The 11425-nt window shown below is 39.9% G+C and overlaps 1 protein-coding gene across 1 annotated transcript; it reads left to right on the plus strand.

Annotated features, from left to right (window-relative positions):
• Positions 1-7601: 7601 nt before the first annotated feature.
• On the plus strand, positions 7602-8258 carry LOC104212614 (uncharacterized). The gene is made up of 2 exons (XM_009761928.1): positions 7602-7660; positions 7745-8258. The coding sequence occupies exons 1-2, from the start codon at positions 7602-7604 to the stop codon at positions 8256-8258; spliced, it is 573 nt and encodes a 190-aa protein (XP_009760230.1).
• The last annotated feature ends 3167 nt before the right edge of the window (positions 8259-11425 follow it).

The raw sequence follows: 11425 nt of genomic DNA on the forward strand, positions 1-11425 counted from the left end.
ACATCTAGGGTTGTTACCTTCTTCCTGAATCTAGATCGTGCGTAGAGTTGAGTCGTAAGTGTTTGTCTCTAATATTCACCTTATTTTCTTTCAGCGATGCCTTCGACTAGGAAGCAAACAATTAGTAGATGGCTTGATACAGCTGCGGGAGAGGGTACCAGTCAGGTTCCCTAAGCCAGAGCAGGCCAAAGTGAGGCTCAGAGTGAGATGTCATCTCATACCTCATCTACCCCGTCTCCTCCAGAGGATATTATGAGGTACCCAGCACCTCCAGTTCCTCCGTCTGGCACTAAAGACCAGGATATGCGGAGTGCTTTGCAGTTATTGACTAGATTGGTAGCTGCTCAGGCTCAGAGGCAGAATACAGGTGCTGCTGAGAAACCAGTTAGTACGAGAGTTCGTGATTTTATTAATTTAGACCCTCCAGTGTTTACCGGATCAGACCCCAAGGAGGACCCGCAGACTTTTATTGACACTCCAACTATTCTCCACCAGATCAATAATCTCTCTCTCTCTTTCTCTCTAACTTGCTCGTTATTGCTAGCTCGAGGCCACTTTAGCCTCTAGTACTCTCTCACTTGTTCTTCACTTATTGCCTGGAATTGGCCATAAATAGCCTTGTTTAATCGTATCTAAACTGTTATCCCATTCACGACTACCCCTGATAGCTCAAGATCGAGCCTAGGTATCGACTCGAGGTCCTCCATCGACCAATCCGAAGCCAGGGTAGCAGGCCCATCGGTTTGATTACTGCCCCATTTTAGCTTGTATTTTATCGTTAAACTTCTTATCCTTAGCATCATCTGCTCTAACAACTAGCATAAAAATAGATCACGTATTTTTAGAATCCCATTTGCAAATTTAATTGTTGTTACAATTTTCACAGTAAACAAGAATCATCGGCACGAAAATGTCATTGGCTTTCTTAGTCAAAAGTCGGCAATTATTGAGATGCGCAAATCTATTTGCCCGTCCTCCCTTTGGAATAATAGAATGCACAACAATGCAACTATGAAATCCAAGCCTCTACGAGACTCCCATTTGTTTTTCTTCCCTTGATGGCATAAACTAGTGTTATAAGCCTCAAATCCCTTAGGATCCCCATACCGGCTATAAAACAAATGGAAGGAACAATACCCTTTGACCAACTTTGCATTCTTAACTTGTTGGTTGATGCTCAAAAGGTCCAAAGACTTATGAGTGATAACAACTCTCGAGGCTACTGGATATTGATGCCTAAGATCTCCATAAGATCTAGTGTAATTGGCTATCTCCTCTGGTGTAGGGGTCAATTCAAAATTTGAGAAGTGAAAAATATTATGCGTTATGTCCTAGAAAGGTACCAGTGCCTCTATCAGATCAACCATGGGTGTAATCTTTAACAAACCGGTAGGATCACCCAATACCTTAGTCACTGAACTGTGGCCCACTTTTTTCAAGTTATTCTACCATATATGGAGTCTTAAAGGAACCTTATCTACGACCTAAAAAGGTAGGTTCTAAACGGTGCTTATTCTACATGCAAATTATACAAAATGGATCAAAACTTAAAACAAACATAGGTGGTTTAATTTTAAAAAGTTTACTTTAATAAAACCAGTGACAAAAGGGGATTGTTTTTTCAAATATGGCCCTTCTATGCTTAAGTAAAGTATCTAGGGTTGTGTCTGCCAAATGATGTTACTTTAGGGAAAAAGACTGACTCCGGTTGACTTATGGTTATTCTTGCAAAAATAGTCTTCTGGCGTCCCGAGAGAATATATTAAGGTTATTTCAAAAAGAATAGCTTGGGGTATTTTGAAAATTTTGCTAGACTCTCGTTTTTGGGTTATTTTGCAAAAGTTGGGTCGGACCCGATGATGCCAACGTATCTCATGACCGGTGAAGATCAGACCTGCGTAGTTCGGTAAGTTTTGTCAAAATAGAGGGAGAATGAAATGTTGAAAACTTTGGATCATTTTGTAACATCCTTTTAAAAATTCGACAGAGATTCGGGATTTTTCAAATACTAAAATTTTCAGAAGTCGGGTAAATTTTCTCTCTCTTATCTTCTCTCTCCTGGTTTTCTTGATTTTCTTTTACTATTTCGGAAGTCGGCCAACATGCAAATCAGATCAAATAAATGCATAAGTAGCACGTAAGAATGCATCAGGTTGGTCTTTTAATTTTGGGTACACTTCTCCTAGACAGATCCAACCCCTATGTTAAGCCCTCTAAGTCAAATGCACATGATGCAAACAAGTGTACCCACTAGGGATCCGGTATGAGAATCTGTTCATCTAATTTAAACCTTAAAAGGTGTGGAGATCTAGACTTAGCTTACCCGAGCTGACAACTCGAGCCGATGGGGGGCAGCGTACCAGGAATACATAAGTTTTACCGGCTTTTCAATGGGTCTGATCCTCGTTCTAAAATTAGGGTTGTGAAATTTCTCACAGAAAATAGACATGCGTACGTGTGCTCCCAGAAGATGTAGAAGATTTAGAGAAGAAGGGTGGTGTAACAGTTTTTATGTACAGTTAACGAATATCAAAGTGGTAAAAAGTGACAATTAGTATATTAACCTCAAACAGGTAATATGAGACAACAACAAGAAATCCAAATATAAAAGTCATCTAAGCTCGAATTCTGAAACCTGAACCAGAAGTTCTGGGTTCGTGTCCCCAGCAGAGTCGCCACAGCTGTCACACCTTCTTTTTTTCGGGAAAGAGTTTTTCCAATTGAAGTGATATTATTGTTGAAAAGGGATTATTTTATTTTAATTTTAAGAGCCGTCACTTGAAATTATTATTAATTACAGTGTTCCAAGTCACTGTTTGTTTTAAATTCCAATTCAAGAAAATTGGACTCTATTAGGTCCACAAAACACCGGGTAAAAAATTCTGTTAACCCGATTGACGGTGTGAGGCACTCCTGATTTGTTATTTAGCACGATTGCTTTACAATTACACTTGTCTTAATTATCTGATCATTACATGTTTAGACCTATGTGCGTTTTACTTTTTACCACTTTTATTTGTACATTTTTAAGTAATTATAGATTTTATTTAAAACAAGTTACGATGTCTTACACTTGTTGTTTCGTACATATTGTGACTCGGGCCATGTGAAATGCATCCGTGATTCGTAACGTATTTATTTTTATTATTACTTTGAAATTGTAAGATAAAGTCACGTGAACGTGTACTTGAGTTTGGAGTTACGTATTATGGCTATGCCACGGGAATCGTACCCATAGCCACGATAATTCATATTTATTATCGCGCCTAAAGTGAGCTATTGTTCATAAGTTGATTATTTTTCTAAGTTGGAGATTATTGTGAAAAGGTCCAAAGTTATGGAGTGATTTCTGGAGAGGCGTATATTTTGACTTATGAGAATTGGCGGCATTGATAAATCTAAGTTATTGGAAATGTCATGACAAACGTTAATCAATTAGCTATAAAGAGAAAAGGGGCTGGCTAAACGCACTTACTGGACTGTCCTAGCGATGATTTTTATCAGTTGGGCCTGGCATGCGGATTTATCAATTTCGTCTAGGAATAAGACATAGAAGCGCAATTATTGAATGAACTGATTAGGGAACATTATTTTCACCTAACTGTTTCCTCAAACTAATTCAATTAAAATGACTTATTATAACTCAAAGATATTAGGGATTTGATTAATGAATAACATGTGATCATGCAAATTACTGCCTGTTAATTCAAAATAAATGAGTCTGCCCATTAATGTTGCAAGTAGGTGACCAACTAATAGGCCTGCTAATGTGATCATATTTGGCCCATTTGAGCTCATACAAGGCAAGCTTAATTTCACGCACTCCAAAGAGCCTGGGCATCTGCGCTAGACCCATCAACTTTAAAAATGAATACAAGCAAAAATGAATACAGTTCATGATCAGTCAATTTTGTTAATTTTATGAAGTACATGGCTAACGAGAATAATAAATGTACACTTTGGTTGAAATATAACATGAATTACAAATTTCATTAGTCTAAAGCTAATTCTATTCTCTCCATCACATTTACCTTCACGAGAGTAACCACTTCTGATTCGCGTGCCTTCCTCCCTAACACGATCCTGATTTACAAGAGACTAGCCACTGGGCTATCCTTGCAAGTCAGGTTCATTGCACGCAGCAGCCAAACAGGTAGACAACAAATTAAAACCAATTTTATCACTGTTGAGGTTACTTTAAGTATGAATCACTATTTTTCAGAGAACAAAACAACACTCAGTAGATGTCATATTTTTCATTATCATTCAACAACTCAAATACCTGATTTTAACATACCAATAATTTCAGGGATTAATGATAATAGGCTATATTCATGTAGTTTAGCGACCATTTACGCCCCAACTTAGCTATGCTTTATTGTTATATGAAGGCTAAATGATAACAAATGACTCTAATTATGAATTTTGTGCTTTGCATGAGCTAATTTGGAGGTAACATCAGTGTTTCGAGCTAATTTGGAGCAAGGAAAGCCAATCGGAGTTGAATGCGCGTGAAAGAAAAAGGAAAAAAATAGAAAACAGTTGAACTTCATGGGCGCGGGTGCGCTCCTGCCGCGCTCGTCAGGCAGAATAGTACACGATATGCACGGTCCAAGCGCGGCCGCGCTCGTCACTTCGAGGAACATTATTTTCAGGGGTAATTTCGTAAGTTCGGGGGCAACTCTCCTTAACATATAAGAAGTCCAGGTCGCCCAAAGAGAAGGTATCAAGGTTTTTTAAGGATTATTAAAGGCAAGAGGAGGCAAGAGGCAAGGCGGAAGATTTGGCATAGAGTTTTACCTTTCTTCCTCTTATTTTGATCATTAATGATGAATTCTAATGTTGTGATTGTGAAAACGATTATGCGTAGCTAAACATTTAATCTAGAGTTTTGATGGAACCTCTTGGAAGATGAATTTCTAATATGTTAATATAGATTTGCCTTAATAATTTCTCTGTTTGTTCAACTATATCGTGATTGATGTTGATTGAAGGGCCCTCAATCGGCTGTGCCTATTTAGTATGCATTACTTGGGAGAGAGTGCATATTTAGGTAGTTGTTGAGGCAACACCAATCCTAACGTATATGAGGGATCAATACGAAGAGTTTAAAGATGGGATTAGGGATAACAAAATCTTGAGTGCGATCTAAGTGAGCGGTAACTAAGGCCAGCTAGCGTAATTTGGGAGAATATGTCTAGTATATTGTTGTAATTACTCGGGAGAAAGTTACGACAGTCAGAGTGCTCATGATCGATAGAGAAGATTTAGGCAAATTTATAGCAAACATAGCGGAAAGAATTCCGACAAGAGAGGAAATCATAACCTTAGACCATTCTCATTCTTGCTTACAATCAGTCTATAGCTAGTCTTAAATTACTGCATTTTTATTACATATTATTTAGTTAATAAACACCAAATTGTTAATAAAATATCTCTGAAGATTGAATACGTGAATTTCTGTGAGTCCAATAGCTATGATTGATAGGTTAATTCCCTGTGGGATTCGATTTCGGACTTGTTAATCGGAATATATTTGCAGCGATCGCTTTCTCATTTTTATAAGGCATAGATGGGCATGATCAAATTTTGGCGTCATTGCCGGGGTATTAACAGTGTTATTGATCGCAGTTAAAAAGAAGTGCAGAAATTTTTAGTGCAAACAATTTTCTTCAATTTGAACTGATCATTGGAATTCTAACGTTTGTAGTCGTGGTTGTCACAGGTGCATGCCTAGAAACTCCTCAAGAATTGGAGAATTGTTCGAAGCATTATCAAATCCTGAGAATGTGTTCAAGACATTGAACCGTGCAAACAGGAAAGGCAAACAACAACAAAACTCAAGCGAAAGAATTGAACCAGAAATGGAAGACGATAATCTAAACAACAGGGACAACGTGAATGACCCAAACAGAAACAACGCAAATGACCCAAATGATCAAGGTGTGACACCTCTTGTGCCAGAAGTAGCACTATATGACTAGGCACAACCCACAACTGACAACTTAGCAACTGCTATTGTAGTCTCTCAGATACAAGCAGACTCATTCCAGATCACAAATAAGATGCTACATTTGTTACAGAACAAGGGACTATTCTCTGGGTCATACGTTGAAGATCCTCAGCAACATCTAAAGAACTTCCTCTCAATATGTGCCGCGTAGAGACAACACAATGTTACACTGGAAGCAATACATTTGTTGTTGTTTCTATTCTCAGTGACAGGGGCAGCCCAGACTTGGCTTAATTCACTCCATATCAACTCCATCACTACTTCGGAGGAATTAGTCAAGAAACATTTAGGCAAATTTCATCCACCCAACAGGACTGCTCAGCAAATTGATGAGATATTGAGCTTCAAACAGAGACCAACTAAGATGCTACATGAAACGTAGGAGAGATTGAAGGGTTTGCTGGTTATGTGTCCATATCATGGTATTCCGGAGTAGATGTTGGGGCAGAGATTTTACATGGGTTTAGCAGATACTTTAAAAACTAATGTTGATGCTTCAGCAAGTAGAGCATTTTTGAGCAAGACATTCAGAGAGAGCAAGATCCTGCTTGACAAGATGGCACAAAACTTAGGATGGACAACAAGGAACGCTCCAATCACTCCTGTGGTTCACTTAGTGGCTCTAGACCTAGCTAACTCCATAGCTGAAAATATGGCTACTTTGATGACACAAATGAGCATCCTCACCAAAAAGGTGGAAGAATCAGGCCAGACATAGTAGGTACACATAGTTGATGCAACTAATGGGGTCTATGTACATCATGAATTAATCAGCCATATGTTTGCTCATGGAGTGCTGAAGGTGATAGTCAATAATATCAGGAGAACATGAATTATGTGGCTAACTACGGGGGACCGAGACCAGGTGGTCAGAATTGGGGTCAGCAAAATCAATAATACAGATCAGCTTAGCAGCGGTACAATAACAACAATAATCATGGGGCTATGCGACCACAGGGGAAAATGGTACCTTACCAAAGGCAACAACGGTACAACCAACAAAATTAGTAGCAGGCTTATCAACAACCTCCACAACAATAGATTGTGAGACATGAAGATGGGTTTGCTAAACTCGAGGGTATGATGCAACAAGTGATTGGGTTCACTGGAAAGCTAGCTAACAGAGTAGACTCATATGAGTCAGCGATTAAAAATATTGAGATCCAGCTAGGATAGATTTCCATGGCCCCATATAATCGTCCTCATGGGACGTTAATTGCAGACACCCAAATCAATCCAAAATAGCAGGGCCCGAAGCAGCTGATGGCAGTGAGTCTCCGAAATGGTAGGGACTTAAATCTGGGGCAAGAAATTGCTCGCGAAAGTAGGTCGACTGAGACACTGGTGGCAGTACCCATTGAGATAGATGATTCAATAGGTTTAACTGAGGTGACGGTACAGAATGAATAAGAAAACACCAACAAGGAAGATGTGGTTGAGAAAGAGACTGAAGCTACACCAGAACCGACAATAGAAGCAGTCCCGAACAAGAGAAAAACCAAATTACAGGGAAGAAGCGATCTCCGCACCATTCCCACAGAGATTGGCTAAGTATCAAAAAGATTAGTAGTACAAGAAATTCTTGGAGATGTTGAAGCAGATTCAGGTAAACATTCCATTGATTGATGCTTTAAAGGAAATGCCTGGGTATGCAAAGATGATGAAGGACTTGATGTCCCACAAGTTCGACTTCTAAGACTTGGCCACGGTTACACTGACTCAAACTTGCAGTGATGTTATGACGAGACCCATAGCTGAGAAGCTGTCTGACCCAGGGAGTTTCACAATCCCTTGCACAATAGGTAACTTTGCATTTTCTAAGGCACTGTATGATCTGGGAGCAAGCATAAACCTTATGCCCCTAGCTATCTACAAAAGGCTAGGCATTGGAAGAGCTCGACCCATGTCTATGCTACTACAGCTGGCTGACCGAACTATGAAAAGGCCCTCCGAGATTCTAGATGATGTATTGGTGCAGGTTGGGAAGTTTGTGTTTCAAGCAGATTTTGTCATCCTTGACTGTTGGGTTGATGAGGAACCCATAATTTTAGGAAGACTATTCTTGGCCACCGGGAGAGCTTTAATTGATTATGAAACTGGAGAGCTCAAAATGAGATTAAGCGATGGAGAGATAAAATTCCACGTGCAGAAATCTATGAGCAGACCTAGTGAATTTGCCAATTGCTCTCTAATAGATAAGGTGGATGTAAGTGTTGGAGGAGGACGATGCAACATTGAATCTTAAAGACCCTTTAGCAGCTTGTCTTATGAACTTAGACGAAGCTAATGGTAAAGACTTGGCAGAGTGGGTACTTTCTCTTGAAGGCCAAGGTTTTTGGAAAAGGGAGCTTGAATGTGATCTTTTGCACTTGGAGGAAAGAAAAACTCCTCCAGCTAAGCCATCAATAGAAGAGCCACCAAAGTTGGAATTGAAGCCATTGTCATCTCACCTCAGGTATGCATTCTTAGGACCCGACTCAACTCTACTTGTTATTATCTCATCCAGTTTGTTAGATGTGCAGGCAGAACAACTTTTGCAGGTACTAACTGAGTGCAAAACTACAATTGGGTGGACCATTGCAGACATTAAGGGGATCAACCCGGCCTTCTATATGCATAAGATTCTACTGGAAGATGGGCACAAACCTTCTAGAGAACATCAAAGAAGGCTGAACCCCAACATGAAAGTAGTGGTGAAAAAGGAAGTGATTAAATGGTTAGATGCGGAAATCATATTCCCCATCTCTAACAGCAACTGGGTTAGCCCAGAGCAGTGTGTACCGAACAGTGGTGAAAAATGTGAAGAATGAGTTGATCTCTACATGAACAGTCACATGATGGCGAATTTGTATGTACTACAGGAAGTTGAACTTGGCCACCAGGAAGGACTAGTTCCCATTTTCATTCATTGATCAGATGCTAGATAGATTGGCATGGAGGTCTCACTTTTGCTTCCTGGATGGGTACTCGGGGTATAATCAGATTTCCATTGCCCTAGAGGATAGAGAGAAAACGTCGTTCACCTACCCTATGCAATACACCTGCCATATTCCAAAGGTGCATGATGGCCATCTTCACAGATATGGTAGAGGAGATAATGGAGGTTTTCATGGATGACTTCTCAGTGGTTGGGAATTAATTCGATGATTGTCTTGTGAACATGAGGTGAGTTTTGAAAAGGTGTATCGAGACTGATCTGGTACTCAATTGGGAAAAGTGTCATTTCATGGTATAGGAAGGTATAGTCTTGGGCCACCTAGTGTAAAGTAAAGGTATTGAGGTGGATCGTGCAAAATTGATATGATTGAAAAGCTTCCACCCACACCTCAGTCAAAGTAATTAGAAGTTTTCTTGGGCATGCCGGTTTCTATACTAGATTTATAAAAGATTTTTCCAAAATTGCTAACCTTTGTGTAAATTTCTTGAAAAAGATCACCCTTTTGTATTTTCTGATGACTGTAGGATAGTTTTTGAGGAATTAAAGAAGAGACTGGTGATAACACCTATCATAGTTGCCCCAACTAGGAGCAGCCGTTTGAGCTGATGTGTGATGATAGTGACTACGCTGTGAGAGTAGTGCTTAGGCAGCGAAAAGATAAAATCATGTATCCAATATACTATGGAAGTAGGATGTTGAGTAGAGCCCAGCTAAATTACACTATGACCGAAAAAGAGATGCTAGCAGTGGTGTTTGCATTTGACAAGTTCATGTCTTACCTGATAGGCTCAAAGGTAATTGTTTATATTGGCCATGCTGCTCTCAGGTACTTAATTTAAAAGAAGGAGTCAAAACTGCGCCTGATTCGATGGGTGTTATTGTTGCAAGAATTTGATTTGGAAATTCGTGACTGAAAGGGAACGAAGAACCAAGTAGCTGACCATTTATCCAGGCTAGAGGTAGAAGAGATTTTGGAAACTTTTCTTGATGAATAACTACTAACCATGAGTCTCGAGGAAGCGCCATAGTATGCAGACATTGCAAACTACCTGGCGAGCGGCATTGTTCCTTATGACCTTTCTTCGGTTCAAAAGAAAAATTTCTTTCATGATTGGTGCATGTATTATTGGGATAAGCCTTATCTGTTCAGGATTTGTGTTGATAACATGATCTGGAGATGTATCCCCGAGATAGACCAGTCTTCTATTTTGCAGGCTTGTCATGCGTCACCATATAGTTGGCACTTCGGGGGAGTGAGGACAGCTGCAAAATTCTTGGATTTAGGGTTCTATTGACCAACACTATTAGAAGATGCACATCTATGGATAAAGGTCTATGATTAATGCCAATGAACTGGGAACATTTCCCGCAAACATGATATGCCCATAAACCCAATTCAGGAAGTAGAAGTGTTTGATGTATGAGGGATCGACTTCTTGGGGCCGTTCGTCAGGTCATATGGTAACAAGTACATACTCGTTGATATGGACTACGTGTCTAAATGGGTGGAAGTTGCAGCACTCCTTACAAATGATGCAAAAGGGGTGATTGGTTTACTGAGAAAGAACATTTTCACCCGATTTGGCACACCAAGGGCAATGATTTGTGACGGAGGCACTCACTTTTGCAATCGAGCCTTTACAAAGTTGTTGGAAAAGTATGGTGTATGCCACAAGGTGGCCACCCCATATAATCCACAATGAAGCGGGGAAGTGAAAGTCTCGAATAGAGAAATTTAGAGTGTGCTGACTAAAACTGTGAATGCAACTAGAACAGATTGGGCAAGGAAGTTAGACGATGTATTGTGGGCATATCGAACCACTTTCAAAACTCCAATTGGCATGTCTCCATACAAATTGGTGTTTGGAAAGGCGTGTCATTCACTCTTAGAGCTGGAAGATAGAGCTTGGTGGGCGTTGAGACAATTGAATCTTGATAGTGAAGTAGCCGGAACAAGCAGAGTAACATAATTTCATGAGCTGGATGAGTTCAGATATCATGCTTTTGAGAGCACTAGATTATACAAGGAGAGAATGAAGATGATACATGATAGGAATATTATTGAGCGGAATTTTAAAACTGGAGATATGGTATTGCTATACAACTCGTGTATGAGGTTGTTTCCAGGCAAATTGAAATCACGATGGTCAGCCTCTTTTCGTGTGGTTGAAGTTTACCCCACAGGAGTAGTAGATATTGCTACGAGTAATGACTCTCGCGCATTTAGAGTCAATGGGCATAGATTGAAACATTATGTGGGCATGGAGGAAGCAAAGGAAGTGTCAATGACCCATTTGATCGTGCCTCCAAAGTTGAGCATACCTTAAATGCGCTTATCTGCGTCGTTCCGCGACGTTAAATCAGGTGCTTCATTGGAGGCAACCCATTGATCTGTTGTATTTTTTGTACCACGACATTAACTAAGGTGCTGGTTGGGAGACAACCCAATGTGTAGTGATTTTAGTATAGTTATA

This window comes from Nicotiana sylvestris, chromosome 7 (genome assembly GCF_000393655.2).
Source record: "Nicotiana sylvestris chromosome 7, ASM39365v2, whole genome shotgun sequence".
Lineage (NCBI taxonomy): Eukaryota > Viridiplantae > Streptophyta > Magnoliopsida > Solanales > Solanaceae > Nicotiana > Nicotiana sylvestris.